General features: G+C 36.1%; 1 protein-coding gene across 49 annotated transcripts in view; it reads right to left on the minus strand.

The window, feature by feature from the left end:
- The window catches only part of RIMS1 (regulating synaptic membrane exocytosis 1), a 298,940-nt gene that overhangs the window by 58,050 nt on the left and 217,053 nt on the right, over nt 1-23,837 (minus strand). For 23 of the 49 annotated variants that reach the window (XM_040697585.2, XM_040697584.2, XM_040697600.2 and 20 more), the window contains 3 exons: nt 23,281-23,310; nt 13,816-13,928; nt 5,753-5,919 (listed from right to left, as the gene is read on the minus strand). The exons of 9 other annotated variants lie outside the window; for them this stretch is intronic. In XM_040697585.2, the coding sequence (XP_040553519.1) occupies nt 5,753-5,919; nt 13,816-13,928; nt 23,281-23,310 (310 nt within the window). Of the gene's footprint in view, nt 1-5,752; nt 5,920-13,815; nt 13,929-15,772; nt 15,854-21,954; nt 22,096-23,280; nt 23,311-23,837 lie in introns of those variants that run through there. 17 more of the 49 variants (XM_040697606.2, XM_025149013.3, XM_015284785.4 and 14 more) reach the window with 5 other exon arrangements.

Consider the following 23,837-nt stretch of genomic DNA (forward strand, 5'->3'; position numbering starts at 1 on the left):
AACGAAGAGCACGTTGATCAGCTCTTCCACGCAAATTGGTGGATTATGACCAGAAAACTGTGCATGTGCTCCATACTACTGTCAGCTTCAGTGCACTGGGGACAATGATGGCAACATTGGAATATTGCAAAGTCTGCTCCAGGTGGGATCCACAAGTGCTCACACATGAACAGTAAGATCATACGCAAGTTTATCAGGATCTACTGAATCAACATGAGGCTGAAGGTGATAGTTTCCTGTACTACATCTTTACCAATGATGAAATATGGTATCACCACTACAAGCCAGAGTCAAAACGACAGTCCATGGAGTGCTGACATTTGAATTCGCCACTGAAGAAATGTTCAAGGTGCAGCCTTCAAAGGGCAAAGTACACTGTATTTTGGTATAGCAAAGGGGTGATCCTTCTGGACTTCCTGGAAACTGAACAAACTATCAACTCTGACTGCTACATCACAATGCTGACCAAGCTGAACACTCAAACTTCCAGATTCAGGCCAGATAAGACAATCTTTCTTGCAACATGATAACACCAGGCTCCATATCAGTTTGAAGACCATGGAACACACTGCCAATCTTGAGTGGACTGTTCTACCACACTCATAGTATAGTCCAGATTTGGTGCCTTCTGACTTCCATCTGTTCACACCAATGAAAAGTGGACTGTGTCTGAAACATTTTCCTAGTAACTGTGCCATCATAGCAGCTATGAAACAGTGGGTCACATTTGCAGGTGTGCATTTTTACAAGTGTAGCATGTAGGCTATTGTTCATCACTGGTGAAAATGCATAGGTAATGGTGGTGCTACATTGAAAAACAATGTTTTGTAGCTGAGAATTTGCTCTATCAAATAGCGTTATTGTGATCTTTGTATCATTCATAGCTTCCATGGAAATAAACAGGAGGCATTACTTTCAGAGTGACCTATACAGTTTATTTATGCATAACCATTTTTTATAACATTCACCTGCTAAACAAATTAGAAGTGAGGAAGCTGGTTTATATACTCATATTTAGAACTGGCATCGGTCATAATTACATCTCCATTAGAAGTGCTGTTAATCAATAAAATATCCAGAGTGAAGATTAGCATGCATGCTATGTCACAGCGTTCTGACAGGTAATTCAATTACAATTATACTGTTGGAATGAAATCAGTCTTCTGCCTTAACAGGCTTAGACACAATCTTGTAATTGATCAACAGACTGGAAAGATTTGGTTTTTATTTTCTCTTAGTTACTTAGCTTCTTCAACATGCTCAAGTTTTCAAATACTAGAAACCTTCATATTTTCAAGTTTTGACTCAAGGAACATTTGGAGTGTTATCTAGCTATTCAGATAAGATACACCATATTTCTGTGTTGTTCTGCATCAATTTGTCTTCTCCTCACTATAAACAGCATTTTATTTTATTTGAATGTAATGTAGTAGAAAGAGTAACTCATCAGAATTAAAACTGCTGTACAAACTTGAACAGTTACGTATTTATAGTTAACTTGCATACATTTTTGAGCCACAAAATGTGTTGCCATGTTTTAAAAGTCTTAACTGCTTGAATAGACAAATAAATATTATTCTAAATATAAGGTAACATGTAATACATTATCCAAAATGATCAGATTTTGATAATTTGAGATTCTATCAGTTTTTCTAGCTTTAGCTAGCTTTTCTTGAGGATCCTTTCCTTCCTGAGGACTTGGAAGGCAAAATCAGGCAACCGTTTACACTGATGGAGCTGATGGTAAAGTTAGTGGATATAAACTGCAGTTACTATGACCTGAAACTGCAGTCCTGACTTTTAAGAGTAATCATATTTTGCACAGAACAGCAAAGTTGTTGCTTTCTTACTGAGAGCCCTTAGACAGTACTTGGTATTTTCACTTGCCTAACAGCTTAATTTATACCTCTTTCCAGAAATGCAATAAAATGAAGGATGAGAGGATTATGTTGAGTAACAACATTAACTAGAACCACTGCTGTCTTAAAATGAGCTGGCTTATTTCATATTCAGAAATTTGACACCACAACTCTAAATATGAATTACTAATCAGCACTTTTAAGCTCATGTAAGAATGCTAGAAGAGGATAGTTCAACAGGCTACTCATCTGAAGACTGCAGTACTCTCCAGTTTCATTTTGCTACTTAAGATAGTTAGCTTGCTGGTAAACAGCTGTAGGATTCAGTCTCCTCAACTCAATGGAGAGAGAGATGGAGATAACCTTTCCAAAGGTGATTCAGAGCAGGAATCTTGCTGGTGTATTCTGAATGTTGGTATTTTCTCATGAACACAAAAGGTACCTAAGCATATTACTTGGATAAACTTAATTTAGTGAGGCGTGTAAAACAAAGCCAAATTGTTTGAGCTTCTATATGGTTACTAAATCCTTTGCAGCTCTCATTTTCAGAAGATATTCAGAGAAAAGAACTTAGTACGTAAAACTGGCAGTTCAAAGAACTTCAGGGCCTTAAACATAACATTACACTTATACACTTGTCAGGATCACTTGGCTGACACATTTCCAAGTGAAGATGATAATGGAAATGTGATTTCAGTGAGATGGAATACAAGCAGTTTAAAAATGCTCTTTTCCATACCCCTCCTGCTCAACTATCGCCTCTCCTCATACTTGATATATGCTAACATCAGGTTCATCAGAGGAAAAAAAACATTTGAACTTCAATTTAGTAACAAAACTTGAACTTCAAATTTCTAATTCATAGAATTTAAAGAACCATTAAGAACAAGAATCAATTTAACTTAATGTTAGATGTCAAAATTAAAGGAACCAATCTTAACTAGTTATCTAGGGTTCTCTTAACGATTAATGCTAGAAAAAGACAATTGCCTCATTTTTGACATCTCTCTTAAAAAGAAAATCATGTAAGATAAAAGGAGTGTTCTTTTTAATGATACTTTAGACAAGTTTCATAAACTATTTAATAAACATCTAATTTTATATAAATGATACTGTAGACATACAGCTCTTAAGGCTAAATCTCACTCTGAAAAACTGTTCACAATACAATCAAACCTTTCCCAAATCAACGTTCTACTCCTATGTAATAAGAAACTGTGCTAAGAAATGATTAAAGACTATGTTACAGAAGCTACTGCTACTGCTTCTCCCAGATGACAAGGATGCTAACTTTTCCTCAGATCATAAGAAAAAAGCCTTCTCTCCTTCTCTCAAACATCCAATTTCCTTTCATTCTAACCTTGCTTGATATAAAATCACAATGATATCTATTTTTGCATGTCTCCAAGGAACTTGATCTTGCATAGCCACAATATCCAATCACTAAAAAGTGTAGACAACTCACATCAAAAATTTTGAAGAGTGGACACTAACCTATTGGATAACAGGCTTCTCAACATAGCATCAAAAAGATTTTAAATTGCACTAATTGCACGTAATAGTTGAAATGATCTCACTTACAGAGTGTTGTCCAAAAGCTCCTTGAACTCCAGGACTGTGCCCACTGCCTTGGGGAGCCTGTTGTATGCAGAAAAATGTATTCCTAACCCCCAGCTGCCCCTCACCTGACACAGCTCCATGTCATTCCCTCGGGCCCTGTCGCTATCACAGAGAGCAGAGCTCAGCACTGCCCCTCCGCTCCCTTTGAGGAGCCATATGTCACCATAAGGTCTCCTCTCAGCTCCTCTACTCTGGGCTGAGCACATCCAGGTGCATCTGCTGCTTCTCATATGTCTTGCTTTCTATATCCTTCACCACCTTTGGAGCACTCTTTTGGACACTCTCTAATAGTTTTATGTACTTCTGACATTGTGGCACTGAAACCTGCACACAGCACTTAAGGTATGGCCACATAGAGCAGAGCAAAGCAGGACAATCCCTCCCATCACCCAGCTGGCCGTGCTAAGCCTGCTGCACCCCAGGAAACAGTTGGCCCCTTTGGTTTCCACGGGTAAACTGCATTAGGTATCTTTCACTTTCCTGGTTATTTTAGGGGAACAAAACCACAGTAGGCTTAAAAATAAAAATAATGAGTAACATGAGTTACTCATAAATTAGTTTCTTCCTCATATTTCTACTGAAAGATGTTCAGTGCATATTATTACTACATATTTAGTTCACTACGTAAGTACTATCCGAAGTTAAAGAGAAAAAAAAAAAGCAAGTATAGAGTACTTCACATCTTAGGCATAACGTTGTGGACAGAATCAGATTGAATTCAGATGTTCTATCTGAATTCTAACCACATTGCACTTTAGGAGTCAGCAGTGGCACAGAACTGAGGCTCTCCTTGCAGGCTATTGGTTTTGTACACAGTGCCAGTCTACTCTGTAACCAGAATGCTTTGCTACTCATTAGAATGGAAGTAGAATGAGAACAAGGCTCTGACCTCAGGTTTTCTCCTTTCCCCCATAGCATAATGTTAATGGCTCTCTTGGGTTGATACTATTCCAATTTTTGGGATCAGACATTCTGCAGTCAAGGAATATCTCTGATAAAATTTTCTCAACAAAGAGATAGTTACAGGAAAAATAATCTGTTTTTCAGCCTGCCACAAATTCTGTGACAAGGCCTAAATGAGGAAATTAAATATTTAGGAAAGAGACGTATTTCAGAATGATTAAAGCTCTTTGTAAGAGACAAATAGAAAAAAACTTAGGCCACAATGAAATGCAACATTTAAATACATAATTTGAAATGACTTTAAACACACGAATAACTTTTACATTTACAGTTGCGTTGTTCTTCTGGATTACAGACTGCATTATTAATGCAGTTGTCAGGTTGCGTTCACTCATCAAAAGCGTGACTTGGAATATACTTGTGAACTTTCTTTAACAATAAATCAAAGTGGAGCTAGCTCATACACAGAGTCCACATTTTGATTTTCACTGACATCTCCCCACTGCGTGAACAGATTAAAGAGCCTTCAGCTAAACATCATGAGTGGGGAGTCTGTCTAAAAATGTTCTGAAGTACTATATGATGCCATCCAGACTTTCATCAGATTGATTTTCTCCATAGGCATATATATACACATATATATTTATATGGTTCCTAATTCATATCCTGACTTTTAGCACTTAAAGTCCTATTTTTGAGAGTTTGCACATTTGTAGATGTTAACACAGACAAACAAGCCAACCCTACAGACATTGTAACTGGTGGGAGTTTTGTCAACAAGTTAAATGAAGACAGGATCCCACCTGTATATTTAAGAAAGCATTAAACTGAGAAGTAAACTACTATCAAGGATGAAAGACATTTGATTACTGATAATGCAAATGAATTCAACAACTTTCGAAGTAGAGATATTAAAATTACTACATAAATACTTGTTTCACAGACAGTAATTCATCATCCACGAAAACAGCAAAACAAAAGCAGGCATATAGGGAAACAGTCACATAGATAGAAAGAAAAAGAGAGATTTTATGAAATAAATTTTTTAGATGACAAAATCAGCAATGTTTCTGCTGTAATACCTTACTGGTTCATAGATTGCACTGATTCACAGCCCGCAATGAGATGGTAATATGCCTTTATGTCCCACTTCCCTCAAATACGTAACCTAATGGGAACTTTTGCTTTCTGTTGTAGATGTGTAAGTGCAAAAAACTACTGTCATCTTAGGTTAGCAATGAAAGATAGTTTATATGTAAGCAGGCACATTTCATAAGTTCTTCTGTGGCCTTTCAATAACTTCTGGTTGTATTTTGGCAGATAGACAAAAAGCAGGTGTGATGCAATCGAAGCTGCATTTGAGAACTCACCTTATTCTGCCCCGAGGGCGTTCAGATTGCTCTGACATAAAACTTGTGCTGCTGAGGCGTGAGGCACTGCTGGTTCGCGAAATGGCTGATACGTCACTGACATCACTATCTGATGATTTGGCAGAGACGTTATCACAACTTCTGTACTGATCTGTTTGTATGTTATACTAGAGATTAAGAAAAGAAAGGGTGAGGAGTCTCATCAAAACAGAATGTATACACTGAGACAACAAATGACCTAAGTATGACAATTCTGTCCAGCTGCATTTCAATTTAACAATATTCCATGAACTCAGAGAAACATTCATATTAAATAATCTCTTTAGGTCTAATGAGGAATTAAAAAATGCCATTTATGGAATATATCAGGTACTTGAAATATATTACAGCACTGGAATTTAAATGGGTTGCTGGATCTTCAGTACTCTATAACTATACTGAGGAAATATTTATGCAGTGTATGCACACCTTCTCAAGCATGTGCATATAATCTATTTGGTTGAAGATCTTTTTTAAACTTTTCATTTACTAAAAAATATACTATGAAATACTTGCAGAGAGTTCTTTTTATGAGAATAGAACTGTATATAGTCTGAATGAGATGCAATGCTACAAGAAGGTTCTAAGGGGTTGATTTCAATTCTTAAGTTCTATCTTTGTATTGTGATACTTGAAAAAATGGTAAAGCAGAAAGGTAACTCCATGAAAATAATATTTGTTCTCAAGCAGACTGGTTTCCTGACCTGGTTGCTTCTACATGTGCACAAGCATAAGAACTAACAGAGTACCGGGCAGGAAGAATATGCAGAGAGGGGTGGAATTTGGTATACTTTTATCTACAGCAGAAGCTTTGGTTAGTTAAAACTGACGGAAAATCCACACCATCTTTAATGTAACACTCATATTACCCACATCATCAGTAAGACATGCAAAAATAGTAGCTTCAGTCCCAGAAATGTCACATTTAACTAAATATTCAGTCACAGAGATATAAGAATCAAACCATTGCCAGATTCCCAAAATTGAAATTCACTACCATTAGAGAGAAAGGGACAGTTGGCTGAGAAGGAATTCTAACAGTGGCATACTTTCCAGGGCATGTTATGTGAAAACTATGAACACATGGCAAGATGAGGCAATTTCTGACAGAACACTCTATGGAGTTCACTTTCTGGATATGCTCTATAAAACTGCAAGTCATTGAAGTTTGTGTATGAATTATACTCAAAGTTGTAACCATCTGTAATTATCCCCGCTGAAGTAGGTATTAGATTGCAGGCTGAGCCAGTTGGCAAATGTCGTGACTTAGCTTAAAAAGCCTGGCAAACATCATCTCAAGTTTGTACAAATGAATGCATTCTCCTCCTGTCTTCAAGAACTGTTTATTTTCTAGTACTCCATTGCCTTTCAGCAACTACCTTAGAGATCTCCATAGCACGCTTGGGAACTTCTTGTTAAAAAAAATAAAATGAAGAATTGGGGTAGAGAACGGGAGAGAATAAAGATGGTGAGTATAGGAGTCTGTAGGAAAAACTGGAGTTACACAAATTAAGAGTCTGTAGGAAAGATTGGAGTTACACAAATTAAGCATCTCAGCACATGTCCTAGGGTTACTCACAGTTTCTCTACATTAAAACTTATTAGGTAACATTTTTCTTCTCAAGTTTATGGTTCAAAAAAAAAAAAAAAATCAAAGCAATGAAAAGCATGAAAGTATTTTTTAAATCAGGTTAAATAAAAATGTTTAGAGGCTTGAAAAAAAAAAAAAAAAGGTTAACTTTTTCCAGATTAACAGCACCACTACTGAGCCAGTCTTGATATTTTAGGCAAAATTCCCACATAAATCCTAAAGGAATTCTTTAAATTTTCCTAAAATGACACACCTGAAAATAGGAAAACATCTAAGAATATGGAATTTTACGGTGAGATGGGAAGTGAGGAAAGAACTAAGCCCATGTCTTCTACTGCTTTGGTATTCCAACCTCAAAACTGCAGCATAAAATATAGAGATTCACAAGGAAGAGAGAACCCTTCCCTTTGCAGATATAGAGATTAGCACAAGAAGTAGCGAGGCTGCAAGACAATGTTGAGTGTTGCAGCATTTACATTTTACTTCTTAGGGATTTAGCTCTTTCTTCCCATAGCCATACCTTCTGCTGAATTCCCTGTCTTCTAAAGGAGGCATACAACATCGTCAGCTTCTTATTACCTGCCCACCCTTTTCAGTACAGTTTGGCTATCAAACAGTAACTTTAACTAACATCCTGAGCCCTAATCATAAGAGCCTGTATGAAGGATTGAGAGGATGACAAAAATCTCAAGAACTCACATAGCTTTCTCCCTTTCTTTCTTGCAGATTCTCCTATGTAAGAGCACAGGGCATTTGAGTACAGCTGTGCCAGTTGGTTTGTTCTGTTCCCAGAGAACTTCTTTGGGCAGAAAATCTATATAAATAACTTGCACTGCTGCCACTCAAAATTTTCTTTTACTTTCTTCGAAAGAGCATTTTATTTTCTTACTAAAATTTCAAATAATGTGAAGGGGCAGGGAGAAGGGAAAGAAACAAAGGAAAAAAATGAGAGCATTTTTGAAATTAACTTTTTTTTTGTCTTTTGGAGACAGAAGTAAAGTGCTCTTACGTTAGAGATCATTAAAAGAAGACTATTCTACCATTACAATACCCCTGAATTAAAAATGTCACAAGCTGAGATCCTCTTATTTGATACTCTCGGTAGAGCAATGCCTGCAAGTTTTCCAGTTGGAACCAACAGTAATACCATATAGTCTCACTCGAGTCCTGCTCGTCAGTGTAACTATGTATATTTGTAATGCATTTACCTATCACGTTACATTTAAATGTTACATGAAGCTTCCAAATTAAGTGAATTTTCAGTGCAATTTCTTCCCTTTCATCTCTACATCTTACACAGTTAAAGCCTGAGTATCATTTCTATTTTTAAGTGCACTATTTTTCACATTGGGAAAGTTGCTGTAGCTTGCAGCTAGCTTCAAATCCCTGTACGCTCTACACTGTTTGTTTACTTCTGTATTACAATCATGTTTTTTCTTTTTTCTTTTTTTTTTTTTTCAATATAACTATCAGAGATATAAACCCTTGACATGCAGTTCTTCTATTCATTTTATCACCTATGGAGTCACTTCTGTGCCAGCAAGAGGAGTACAAAAGGGTTAAGATGAACTGCAAATGTGTTGACACCAGTGAAAAGAGCACAGAAAAACAAAGAGTGCACTTCATAAATCCTTTCACAGTTGCATAAAGACTAGCAGTATTAGCAATTTACTGATTTTGACATATTTTAGAAGTCATTTAATAATGCATTATAATTAAATTATCTTTCATTTTACTAAGTTTTATTTCTAAACTTGTCCTCAACCTATGGAGGATGGAATAGTTCAGAGCTCTGACAAGTGGAGTGCTCCTTGCTTTGACTTCAGAGAAAGCCTCAGGTATCTAACTCCTAAAAATCCATGTCCAAAAATGCTTTAAAGAAGAAAATCAAATGGGGATTAAAATGAGGAAAGAGAAATACAGATGAGGGGCATTAAGGCCTAGCTAGGTTCATAGAGAGTCTTGAGCACCTTAAGATAATACCTGCTTTCTGAGGCACCTTATTCTGAAGATGAATTTTACCAGGAAATGCTGAATCATAGCAGAAAACACCCTGTCTTAAGACTGTTTGCAGAGGGTTCCTATGAATGCTGCCTGGACTCAAGGCCTGGCAGCCACCACCTTGGTGTGTCTAGACTGCCTGTAACTCCTACCAGCACCTGGGTCTGTGTCTCAGGAGCAGCCCACGTGATGGTCAAGAGACCAGTAAATACCAGTGTTATCAGGTGGCTTCAGATCCAACTCAACCTACTGCAAACATCACTTATTTTCCTTACCAGAAAAAGCAGAAGTCACACCATGGAAAAGTTGCAGTAAAGCCCAGGAGTCAAATTTATCTTAATGAATGTTTTGAAACCAGACCAGTATTGGAGTGACTATCAAAAAGATACATAGGTATAATTTTTACTTGAATGTCAATGCAAGGGGAACCAAAAAAAGATGCTGCTGCTATCAGCCTCTAAAAGAATCCACTACTGCAGCCACAGGGGCTCTGCTCAGCATCATTTAAAACTTTGGTAGTCAGCCTCTTATCCGTAACTCCTATCCATTCTACCCTAGTAGGCTTTAACTATCAACCTAAATCCAGATTGCCAGTAGTCTAATGACATGATTATACGTTTTATGCTAAATGCTTTCAAATCACAGTGTTAACTGAGTTGGTAGCACACCTAAATATAGAGTGATGTCCTTTTAAGTAAGCACAACAGTGCTCTGATCAGTAACTCTCTTAAATAAACAGACCTAAAAAAAATGTGTTGCACCATCTCTGAAAAGCTGGAACAGCTGCAGGACAGTACTTGTGATGAGTGGCATTTGTAATGAAAACATATTGAATGTTCAATTAACAGTATGGTTAAGATATTCCATCATTTATATCTGTGCAAGTCCAGAATTATTTGATTTTCCCAAACACTTAAACAGCAAAAAGATAAAACAACAAAAAAATAAACTAGCCTCTAGAGCCTCACCAGATATTTAAAGTTCTCCTTTAAACCATTTTGCCAAATCCAGAGTATTTTTGTTTTCCCACTTGGTTAGGACTTAACTGTTTCACATAAATTATAGGTTGGTTTTTTTTTTTCCCCACTATAACTGAAGGAATAAGAATGAGAGGGTCTCAAAGCAATTAGAGTACAAGAGCCATCAAGATCTGTACAAATGTTGTAGATAGTTACCTATTCAAAATTTGTTAACAGTTGTTTAAAACACAGATGTTTAAAAATGGTTACATACCAACTGCACTGTGTGTGCTTGAAAGACTAGTTTTTGGCTACCAAGACTAAGAAATTGAGAAATTGACTGAGAGAAATTACAAAAATGGAAGAAATACACCAGCTAGAGATTAGAAATTGTATTGACATGAGTCAATAATAAGAGAAAGCAAATTTAAATTTAATAAATAAATAAATAAATTCCATACACGATAAATAATCTTAAGAGGTTTATGGAAGTGTATGTGTAATAAAGCAAGAATACTTAAAAAACAAAAACAGAGGCAGAATCAAGTATACCTGAGCTGATTGCTCTGAGGGGAATTTTTTCTGAATGTACAGCAGCACAGTTTCTCTAATGAATATAAATACATTCTTATTTTCAAAGAGGAAGCAGAGTTGTAAACCATGCTTGAAGCTCTTGTTTCTTTTATAGCTGCTTTATAATTCTCACTATTCTAAACTGTCTATTAGACCACTGAACTTTTTTTTCCTTCAGTTGAAGTAAGCTTTACTCCTGCAGTTTTCAAAGATTTTCACAGATTTTGGCACCAGGAATTAGGTATGATCTTAAGTCCTTGGAGATCTGATTCATTAGCTTTACTGGATTACCTGCCATGACTTACTACATTTTCATTAGAACTGTCTCATCTTCATCTGTTTGGTCTATTTTTTCTTGATTTGATCAGCATCTTCACAGGATAAACAGCAGCACTAGGTTTGCTTTTAAGAACATATTCAGAGTGTCCACTGTCACCACAGGGATATGAAGCAGACAGCTACATCACTCAATATAGCATTAGAATGTGCTAATATAATTTGTTCACAGCACTTAAAAATTTATTACATATTGGATCATCCAACTATACTGTGTCATGTAGAAAATGCATGAAAAGTTAAAGATTTTTGGATTTAAGTAATTCATTCTCTTTACTTCTTTTATAGCATGAAAAGGAGTACAACTCTGTCAGAATATGAAGAATGCCCAAAATATTTTTGTTATAAAAATGGTCAGAGAATTTGCTTCTCTAGAGTTTTGGAAATTGTGAGCAAACAATACTTCAGCAGAGTTCTTTCCACCTAGCATCCATCATGCTGAAATTTCAATTTTAATTTTCACATATGTTTAAAATATAAGTATAATAATAGAAACTGCTAGACATGAGTGGATAAGGGAAACACTGCAGTTTGCTTTTTCCAGTTATTTAACCATATACCAGATTTACATTAGCCTAAGACAAGTATACCAAATAATAAATCTGGACAAATCATAAATCTGAAAAAAGTAAAAATTTGGTCACCTTTGACAATGTCCTCACATCATATATTCCTTTTCTCTCCTGAAAACACTATCAAGCTTATTTTGCCAAGTTATAAAAGTATGAACTCGCTGGGAGCTCGATAAAGACGCACTGCATCTCACTCTCTTGACCTTAGTTGACAGAGTCAACATGATAGTAAATGATAGTAAATGAAATATTAAAATTATTATGCAAATTCTGACTTCTGATCAGAACCACAGAATGCCTGAGGTAAGAAAGGACCTCTGGAGGCTGTCTGGTCCAAATCCTGCTTACGCAGGGCCACCTTCGACAGGTTGGCACTATCTTTTTTCTTCTTTTTTTTTTTAGTAACATTTATAGCTGGCAGTTGGTAATTGAGGATGTAAAGCTTTATTTCTCTTATTTTTCTTTCCTGTTTTAAATTCTGTGTTCACAGTGGTCTCAAAAAGAGAAACATCTTTATTATAAAGTTGTCTCCATATTTAACTGTAAAAGGATGATGACATGAAGTAGATTCCTAATTGTCTACTACTTATTCTAAAGTGAATTTCTGATTTTTTGTACTGCTGTGTACCTTCAATTATTCATTATTTTAATTTGTGTCTACAGGAGCACCAAGTCTGTGAAACACAAAGAAGGGACATTGGAGGGGCAGGGACAAAAAGCCTGGTGCTGCACTACTGTAACAAAAGCCAGGAGTATACTGATGTCTCCGCTCTTGAAAAACTGTCAGTGTTTGCTGTTTTCTGTACATTACCACCTCACAAACTAAAAAACTGTCTCTTTTAAAATGCGTTTAGATCTTATTGACATAAAGAACTTCTTGTAAACGTCTCTCTTAAGGTCTAAATTAATAAAAGCTGCAATTCTATTGAAACTGCTGCTGAGATCTTATCTTTAATATATTTAGTTGTTAAATGCGTCCTCTAGTCTTTTGCAGTGGACTTTTACATTTGCACTGCCATCCCGTGGTTATTCATTGCCAACACACTACTACTGAGTAGGCCTTGGTGGCAGTGGAAGAACAGAACTGCAGGAATGCTCTTCGCAAATCCTAATGAATAGCTGGCTTTGTCTTTGCCCATGACTTACACTACATGCATGCTGCATCTCTAAAAAGGAAAATTCTACAGATATTTCCCCTCTCAGGCTTCTCAAGGCAGCAGGACTTCAGCATGGCTCAGCTCCAGCCGCTCACATCTTGACTTGTGAGAGGCAGCCCGGATTTCTGAGATCTTCTGCAGATTGCTTAGAAGTCTATTACATTTTAAACTTATATGGCTGTGGAACAGCATTTCAGCATTATCAAGAAAAATACATATGTTCTGTCTATATAACTTCATTCATATAATTTTGTATACCTTAAATAATCAAAGGGAATCTTTACATTTTTATTGGAAAAGGAGATCAAGGTAACAGGTATGTATTTCCAAAAGAAAACACTTTATCTGTGATATTATTAGGATGCAAAAATATTACATAAATATGAAAACAGCTGCATGAGATTGGATCTAATCATGCCTAGCTCTCTGTATATGGCACAATAGCAAAAGCCCAGAGAAGAATAAAACATCAGGGTCAGTATAGAAGGATACTTCTCTTGTCTCCTATTTCAGCCCCTAGGCATTTGTACACCCGGGACTTCTTAAAATCATGGTGACATGGCTCTGTTTAACAGTTACTGAAGGATCCTTCTGCCCTGAATAATTTTTTTTTTTTCAAGTATTCTGCTTTTTGCAGATTCATTTTAGGTAAAATCAAAGTGTAAGTGTAAAAGTACATGATGGGAGGAAAAATGATGTTAAAAAGCCCTTACTGAAGACACTTTTGTCAGGCTTTATAATATAATGCTCTTGAGGGTGGTATAATATTTTAAATAGACATGTTTATATCTTCAATTTTCAAGTCAAAGTATCATTTTAATACTGCTAACTTTACCTTGGTATATTGCTCACGCTCATGTTCTTGACTAGAACCAGACCCTGACGTCTGATTATAACGGTGCACTTTCATTTTCATCTGCCTTGTTCGCTCCTCCACTACTAAGCTTGCTGCAAAAACACATAATGAAAATCAATTAAAAAGAGTGAAACATCTCCTGGAAAAAAAACAAACAAACCGGTTTAGCAACAATTTTAACTTATTTTCATCTAAACAAAACAAAGAAATGTACAGACATGTAGAACAAGCAGGGTGTAAAAACATCACAACGGAACACTAACATCAATAAATCAACCACTTCCACTGCCAGAAGTCTTTACCTGAAAATGGGCAGACATCCCAATTTCCTATACATAATCAAGCTGGTGCAACAGATATGAAGAGAGTGAAAGAATTTAGGTGGTAGGCTGGATTATAACATTATAGTGTCTGAATAGAGAGGACGTTAATCTATGATCATCTATCTGTATATGTGCTTAACTGTAGAAAATACTACAGCAGCATTCTGATGACTAATACATTAAACAGGTATTAAAATTTACTTTTCAAGTAATTAAATCCTACTACTATCTTAATACCTAAATGCTTACCATAGCTAAGCATTATTTTTAAGAGAAAAAAATCTATTCAACCTGTTAAAGTAAAAGATAAAATAAATTCTTTTTTTTTTTTTACAAGTCCTTTAAAAATTTTACACTCTAATGTTCACTTCTACTTTAAAGAAATTGTATTTTTTATTTCCCTGCGATTTACCTACAAAGAAGAAAATCTAATATTAAAACTTCAAGAGGTTGTCATGCTATAAAGAGTATCTGATTCAATTTGAACAGGTAATGACAATATCGGCTGTGCTTGCCTTAGGAAGATGCCCTTGCACTAAAGGAAAAAATTCGTGTGAAAACACCTGGGCTAAAGCTTCCGTAAAGAAAGTTAAACTTGTGTTAGTGAGTAGTTATCAGAGGGAACTGCGTATCCTGACATTCTTAAAGTTGGTTGGACTACAAATGCAAAGGAATACCAGTAAAACCAGGACCTTGAAAACTGGCACTCTGTGACAGTTCTAGGAGTACACCCAAATATTAATCAGTGGTTATTCTAAATTACAGGAACACTTACTACGTTCATCACTTTTCACAAGTTATAACATCTGAGAAGAATGATTTCTTTTTGTTGCATTTTTTTTGTATAACCATAAGTTCAAGACCTGTCCTTTACTTGGGAAAACCCCTGCAAAATCTTTTTTCTGCTTTTGAGTCAACCATGGACTTGCATGATTCTCTCCAAAGATTAGTTTTTAAGAGTCAGGATTTTTGTAAACAGCCCCTTCCAGTTCAGTGACAGGAGACAGACATCAGTGTAAAAGCTTCATGGAGTCAATTTTCAATCACAAACCACAGAGAACTTTAACTTAAGGAAAAACAGGCATACTATCATGATATTTACAGATTTACATTATGAATTAAAAGGTACCAAAGATACTATAAGTGAGTTTTATGCAGCTACTCAACTGTGGGATTCTTCACACATCTACTTTTTTGTTTGTGCTTTGCAAGCATGAACATACAAAAAGAAAGCAGTACCCTGAGAGCTGAATATTTTAAGCTGTGTTAAAGCACAAACAACAATTGTGCTTGCATGTACCATCCATAATGAGTTTGAGGAAATCGTGAATTGTCTGTGCACTGGTTGGGTATGAAAAATATACAAAGGTATCATTGTCAAAAATATTTTCATGGGCTCCTTCCACAGTTCTTAGTTAAAAGCAGTAAAATTAAATACAGCAAATTACAGTAAAGTTCTGCTACAGCTACAAGTTTAAGGCAAAAGTTAAAATTAAAATCATAATCTTCAACCTCCCACACTGCAGAGGGACCAAACTAGGAAATTCTGCATGTGCAGATTGTCACACTGGGCCCGGTGATTATTCCAGAGGACTATGTTGGTTAACGTGTACCTTAATTGCAATGAGTCCAGTTCCACCATCAGATATGCAGGCACAGCTCCAATTACTTCAATGGAAGTTGCATGGAGGTATCTGAAGGCAAAATTGAGCACTTTAGGTGAAATTTTTAAAGATGGCCTCTTATTTTACGGACATGTATGAAAGGATTAAGATATGTCAATTAGTGACTGAAGTCAAAAACTCAGATGTCTCAATCCTATCATATATGCATGAAATAGACGGAGGATATAAAAATCAGAGGGAATATTGAGACCCCTTTAAAAATTTAGCCCTATATGTGTACTGTGCAAAGGTTACAGTTACTCTAAAAATAACCGCTCCACCAAGTGACTGATAGGTGCTTCACCCTGTTAACTTATGATACCTGAGAAAGTATATCCTGTTATGCAATGCCACCCTATTCCAGTGAATATGCACAAAAAGTACTGTAGTCAAAGTTGAGTAAATAGCCAACCTTAACCCAGTAATTCTGGACTATGCTAGTATTTAAAACCTTAACCTTAATCAGAAACTTATGTTTTGCATCAATGGATGCCATTATATGAAGTAACATGAGAACAAGTAGTGAGGACTATTAAGTTAATGTAAAGACTCTGAAAGAAAGCTGATTTTGTGTAAGAAGCAAAATGTGCCATTAGCTATTAGCTAAAAAGAACTGGTTATCAACATACTTCTGAGTAAGCAATTGCAATCTAGAAATTACAACTGCATTCTTTTCAGCTTTGCTCTCTGTGCACATCTAAGTGTATGTTATGTCTGGTTCAATTCTGTGATGGAAAATTTTGTCTGCCTGCAAAATAGAGTGGTCAACTCTTCACATTTCAATTAGAAAAAGAAAAAAAAAAAAAACCAACAAAAAACTAACATGGGAGCTAAAGCACACGAGCAGAAGCTGTAACAACCATAAGAAACACCACCATACAAACACAGTACTTTCTTGGAACACAGCTGGTTATCACAGGTGATGAAAATTTGACATAATTCTTCAAGAACTTAACCTATCTCTGAGAGGAAAATATGGATCTACTTTATTCTTTACAGAGTGCTTTTCCCAGAGCTCTTGAGAAGTACACAGTAATTTGAGAACTACACAGTAATCTAAGTATTGAAGCACAGAAATCCCCAAACCTCTAAATTTTACAGTGGCTCCAGAATTCAAAATATGAAGGTTTACCACAAGCATCTCAAATGAGTGGTACAACTACCACCACCATCAGTTGTGCCAGAAGTCACGCTTTGAAGAGCTTTCAGAGATGCTCGGTCAGGTCTGAGATCAAACAGCATAAGAAATATTGAAAGTAGAGAGCTCATGGAGTGAACTGCTCAAATAATAGGTGCACATTTAGAGGAAAAGTTTTCATTATATAAGGAGTTTTCTCGTGTAAACTATGTGGAGATTGTAGAATAATAATATATATAAGCAATAAAGCCATGCAGAAGAGAAAAGACAGACATACAAATGGAATCAAAATATTATTCTTCAACTCCATTAATGTGCTTAGAAGCAATTCTGACTCCTGTAATCTGAAGAGTACTGAGTCTGTCTGGGATGGAGTTTATTTTCTCCACAGCATCCCATGATATATAGCACCTAAATGTTTTAGCTATTGCTGAGCAGTACTTGGACAGATTAGGGGCTTCTCTGCTTCTCATTCAGTGATAAAACTGTCTTTCCACGGTAGCCATTACTTGCAAACTGTCTGGGCATCACTCCACTGGCGGAAGATGATGAGTAATTGCTTTTGCATCACTTACTTGATTATTTTTTTTTCCTTTCACTTACTAAACAGTCTTAACTCTGCCCACAACAGCCCACACATTTTTACACGCTTCTGCTCTTACAATTCCCTCTCATACCTAGCTGTGGAGGGAGGAGAAGATTGTGGGTGAGTAATTGCTGGCTGAGGACAACCCACTGTTCTCACCTACTAAGAATTAACTGCCCAGCATAATTCTGAATGGTTTTCCATCAAACAAGCAGAAGTTTCCTAGTTAGTATTCAGTTTATTACTGAACTCACTCTTACGTCCCATCTACCTTCTACTGTGAATGGGATTCAAAGCAGAAAACAAGGTCTCCTAAGATTAAGACCATTTCCTAACCCAGAAGCCCGCCAGCTCTTCCTGGGTCTTTTCTTCAGATGTCAGTTTAGAGATCCTTTTGAACACTACTGGGCACTCTGCACTGTAATTCATGAAATATCCCACAGGATTCTAAATAAGTCACATACTGGAAGTATAACTAAACATCTGGATTTCTAATCTTTGTAGAGGTGATAATGGTATGAGAAAAAAAACAATTGAACATAAGTACATAATGGAAGAGTTGTTTTTTACCTATAATCTCAAGAATTTGCATGTATTATTTTTGATGAAAGTTTTGCTCAACATTAAAGACAGTTCTTGGTGTATGTTTCCATCATAGGCAAGAGAAAGAGATTTTTTTTCTTTTTCTTTTTTAACTAAAAGCATATTAAAATACATGCTCTATATTGATTGTCTAAAATATTGCAAATCCAAAACACGCGATGTAAAGGAGGTAGGGAATCAACTAATTAAAATGGCTAATGCTCTTTAATTTGCAGCCTGCAACCTACTCAGAAAGGAAAATTAGGATAGGACAATAAGTGTTGTTTTGTTGTTTTGGCTGTTTTTGAAAGAGAGAGCCATTTCTTAATTTTTTAAAGAGATTATCTGCATACTAGGAATTTATATACAGTCATACTCCTTATAATATGTCATCACTATGGCATGGTTTACAGAATTGCATGTGATAGCATTAACTAGTTAACAGCCCTCATCTTTATCTCTATCCTCAGAGAACTGTGGGCATATTTCATCCCTTATCCGCTGATTAACCAATACAGAAGTTAGGCCTGGTTAGAATACTACCTATCTTTTCAGTTATGTACAAAATAACAGAACCATGAGCAATACACTATACTAACAAATCACATATATTATGGCAGATAAAAAGGTAGAACTTTGTATTATTATTTTTTTAGAAATATTTCACAACATTATTTGTAGATAGTGCTGCATATGGCATACTTCTGCAATCTGAAGCACGTGAATCTAACAATGCAACAAATCTGACTTTAAAATAAATTCAACCTGCAGTGGTATCTAAAACATTCCAGTCTTATGAAAGTGAGCACTATGAAACCTGCACGAACAGTAGTGAACAGTGCAAAATAAACTTAAGTAATTTTGAGTTTTTAAGTCTCCTCTTTAAGTTTTGAAAGAATTATCAAAGTAGATATCATTTGCATGATTTCTTAAATAGCAGCTATCTACTAAGTTGATAGCTCAATATATGAAGTGTGGACTATAGTAAGTCCATGTATGTATGAACTGTATCTCAGGAGCAATACTGAACTCGCATGGAACTAGTCTTTACTAGCTCTAGTCTTAAACCAATGACCTTGTACATTTACATATCCATCTGTTCCACACCACAAAAAAATATCAGAGAGAGCCTCAATTCTGAAGATATTGGAAAGCTTTGAAGCTTGATGATTACATTTTAAAAGAAACTCATACATTTGAGAAAAGGGATTACAATTATTTTAGCACTGAAACTAACTCTTTTACAGCAATGTGACTGTCTTGGATTCTGATTATCATCAAATTCCAAGGAAAATTATTTTCTACCCAACACTGAACTGCTGCCCATGTTACACATGCAGCTCCAGCAAAATGTCACTATCTTGGAAGCAGAGACTTGCTGTTACCTAGCTAGCAATAAAGCAAGAGAGAAGGGAAACACTGGCACTGTATATGAAGATAAGCCTCTGTACATACAAAACCAAGAAATTCTTAAAAGTCATAATGTGATAAGGAGCTCTAGGACATAAAAGTAGATAGAATGGAAACTGGAAGATACTCAATTTAATGTCAGTGGATTCAGATATTTTAGGAAGACTGTAATTTCAGCAGATTGTCAATCCAAGCACGCTCTTCTTGGAAAAGATTCAGGGAGAAGCCACTAAGTCCATAACAGAATTTTGCAGAAACAGATTTAAGAAATGACTAAAAAGAAAGTAGATTTGTTACTTGACTGTGGTCTGTAATTATTTACACAGGAGAAGACTACTAAGAGTAGAAGGCCCTTCAATTGAATGGACACAGATTCAATAAAAACTAGTGCCTAGGATAAAATAGGTAAGGCCCAATAAGTAATACAGCGTATGTTTAAAAGAACCAGGTGGTTAAGCACAAGAACAAATTTCCAACACTTACAGTGATTAAGTGAAAATTCCTTCCTAAAAGGGCGCCCCTGCTCAAATTAAAATATGGGCCAGAACACTAATGCCAGAATGACAAGTTTAATTACCATATCTATAATTAAAGCTGATAATCATATTGGTCTCTTCAGGGCTATAGAAAACCTATGGATGTTTTTGCACTGGTTATATCATTTCAGGTAATGACAACAAACTCAACAAACACGGAATTTGATTGAGGCACTACACATATCTCTGCTCAAGATGGTGAAGGCACAAAGAAGATGCAGGTATACGCTACAACTTCCAAGTCTTACCTGAACTATTAACTGATGGAGTAAGGTAAATAATAATAAAGCACCAGGAGTTAAGAAGGCTGTAACCTTTACCAGAAGATATCACATTTTCTCCATGATGCAAACTTTAAGTGAAAAAATCTAGAAGTCTGAAATGACAGATTTGATTACAAAAGGAAGCCACTGAAAAGTTGAAATGAAAACTTATCTAATAAAAACAATCTTGAAATAGCTTTCTGTGAGCTCTGTTAATTCCCATCATGCCCCTAAATGCCTATGCATTAAAAATAAAATTGATTTAATTTGTTCTATCAAGAAACTGAGGCTCAGGGCATTCACAGGGATCGTAACAAATATCGGATGGCTGACAGCAGCCAGAGGAATCTATTGCCAGAATTGATAGTGTACAGATCTGTCAATTAGCAACAGAAATCACTGCTCTGCTCTCATGCAGCCATCTCCCCGTTTGTGCCCAGTCAAGGAAACGGCATGTTCCTGTAGAGGAATGGGAACTGCGCTTACTGCAGAAGCCAACACAGATCAACCTATTCATCACTGTCAGTCTTCATACAGAGGTAAACATGCCAATCTACACTGAAAAGCCAGAAATTTCATCTCGCTGTGCTGCTTAGATGTTCTATGGACGGGAACTGGGGAAAAAAAAAAAAAAAAAAAAAAAAAAAACAAGATAGAAGAGTATCTGGTTTGAGAAAGTGAAAGGTGGAAGCTGGAGATGAAACTATGCAAAAGCAATATCCAGAATAAAGTCAGGAGAATAAAGCAGCAGCGAGATTTGGATGGGAGAATTCCCTAGTGCAGCAGGTAAGGAAAGGGAGAAAGGAAGGGAGCACTCATGGAATAGCTGGCTGGGCAGCACAGAACAGAGAGCTGACACCAGCAGCGAATGAGAATGAAACATTTCAAAAATAATATAGATTCTCTAAGTAATTTTTTCTCAACCTTCAGGCTGAACTGTGCAATGTGTATGTTAAGAAGAATCTCTGTGAAAAGTTTCAGGACTTAAAAAATCCACAAAAAGCTAAATTGGGAAAAAAAAAACACTGTGTTTTGAAATCATGAGCTGATGAATGTTTTGAAATACAAAGCTAGTAACACTGAAAACTCAATTTTCGTATCTTTTGTGAAGACATAGAATTTGTTACTACTTCTCTCCATATAGGATCTTTAGAAGTACATATCAGCTACTTGTGACAGTGAGGGAAAGATTTTGCACCTCTACCTGACTAGAAGATGCTGTGGCTCTCTCAAGTTGTGTGCAAGGACTCACATTTGCAGTATACTATTTGGTTTATGTCTGTGTCCCGTGCTATATAACATCCTGTAACTCTCAATTCACATCTCACATCTATCTATTCTCCTTTATTTTATTTCTTATAATGCACTGGGGAAGTCAGAGGTGATAGTGGGCTACTAAAGTAAATCAGGTGAACATCAGGATATGCACAGTTCCCAGGACTGCTGCCACTCCTCTTCCCCAGCACCTCTTTTGCCTAGCTATTTTTTCTGATCTGCATTCAGCTCCCATGAGCCATAGGAATCCCTGTGGCTAGAGCACCCCACCACCTTCTACACATTCCCAAAACTTGGGCCAAATCTATCAAAGTCTTGTGGAAAGAAGTTCTTTCACAAACCTGTTAAGGCATGTTCTAGTTTCTCTGCATAAAGCCAGTTGTTTCAAACAACAAAACCTTCATTGCAGTCCAAATCACAGAGCAAGGCTTGTGAACTTGAAGAGTCACAAACAATAAACTGTCACAATTAATTGTATTGTTCTGTTTGAGAGAAATATAAATAATGAAGAAAGCAAAAGTGACAGATACAATTTATGAAATCAACCATTTTTAGTACTTTCTCAAGACATTTCACAGTACATACTTAACACTGCAAAACAATCTCTAATTGCTAATACCTAATTTAAAACAATATATATTGTGAAAACATACTCCTCAGTATCGACATGGATATCAGAGTACATGGCTAGTGGAGTAGCTGCTGTATTTTACTCGAGCAAGTATGAACGTATCAGTGGGATCCAGCCTTTCAAAAGTAAATAAGTTGTAGTAGACACAATCCACCAAAGCCTATATTCAAACCAGAACTGCCCAATATCTGAAGGACTCAAATTCAGAAAAAGTTAAATTGCTGCATCAATGTTCATGCAGGATAGCATTTTGTTATTAAATTGTTCTTTCTCTCCAAGATTCATTCTGACCTTGAGATAACTCCTGCTTTCAGAAAAAATTTGGATTTCTGAGCAACACTTCTTGGCAGGGGTGTGACAGGCTGCTCTTGTCACATCACGGCAAAGCCCTGAAGACCTTTTGTTACTACTCACCAATTTGCTGATATCAGCACATGCCAGGGGGAATTCACAGGAGGTCAAAACTACACCTGTGAGGATCATCTGCCTGCACACAGAAACCTACCCTACAACACACTGAGCCTTCTGAGTGTCAGAGGCTTGCCATGCAAACAAAACACAGCTCAGGCTGAACTAACTTGTCTTCAAAATCTCTCTGCCTGCAAAGGATAGTTTCTGGCTATTAGCTGTTCCTTAGCCCAGATCTAGGAAACATCCTTCATGGATGCCAAGAGTTGTGGCTGCATATTATGATCGTACTGGAACCAGCAGCTCTGCAGAGCTCAGGAAGTTATTAGCAAAAACTTAACCTATGGATGAACTTTAAATCTTTCAAGCAGCTTTTCTGTCATTTAAAATATCATTACTACTCCTTGTAAGTCTATTATTCCTATAGGAAAACTAGAAATCACAAGATAAACCTCTTTCAGATTCTAAAGAGAGAAAAAAAGCACATAGATATTTGAGAAACAATTTTCACCTGTCAAATGCTATTAAGTAAATACTGTATACTGACATGGAATATACTAATAGAAAAGCCAGTATTAACAGTTGCCAAACATTTGTTTAAAAAAAAAAAAAAAAATCACATATTTACCTTTTCTGGAAGAGTAATAATTCTCTTGTTCTTCAATGAATTAAATGCACGGAATGATGGAAACAGAAAAAGAAATCAGCAAATTTAAGGTTAGAGAAAGAAATGTGTTACACGTGACAATGGCATGTACAGTCGGCAGTACTCTGGCATATGTAGAAGTAATGTAGAAAATTAAAATGATAAACCATGACAAATAATAAAGCCTGTGACGTTTTCTTCAAAATTAACAGGAACAATGAAGTTACTGAGATCCAGATTGTGGACTCTTTAAATATTCTGCTAAAGCAGTATTCTCACATCCAAATTTACAAACAACATAAAATCCTGAAATTGCTTTAAGTATCATTCTGACTTCTGAACGACATAGCCCTGTTTTAGTTTCCGATGCCTTTACTGAAATACTGTGTTAGAAATTTATTTTCTCTTAACTGAAATCTGTAATACTCAATAACCACTCGACCACGGAAAATTGGTCTTTAAGGAAAACATTAAAGATTACAAGCCTTGAATTAATTTGCAAGAGTTAGAAATGTTGAGAGAAAATACTCTCCCATGTG

The sequence above is a fragment of the Gallus gallus genome, chromosome 3, assembly GCF_016699485.2.
Source record: "Gallus gallus isolate bGalGal1 chromosome 3, bGalGal1.mat.broiler.GRCg7b, whole genome shotgun sequence".
NCBI lineage: Eukaryota > Metazoa > Chordata > Aves > Galliformes > Phasianidae > Gallus > Gallus gallus.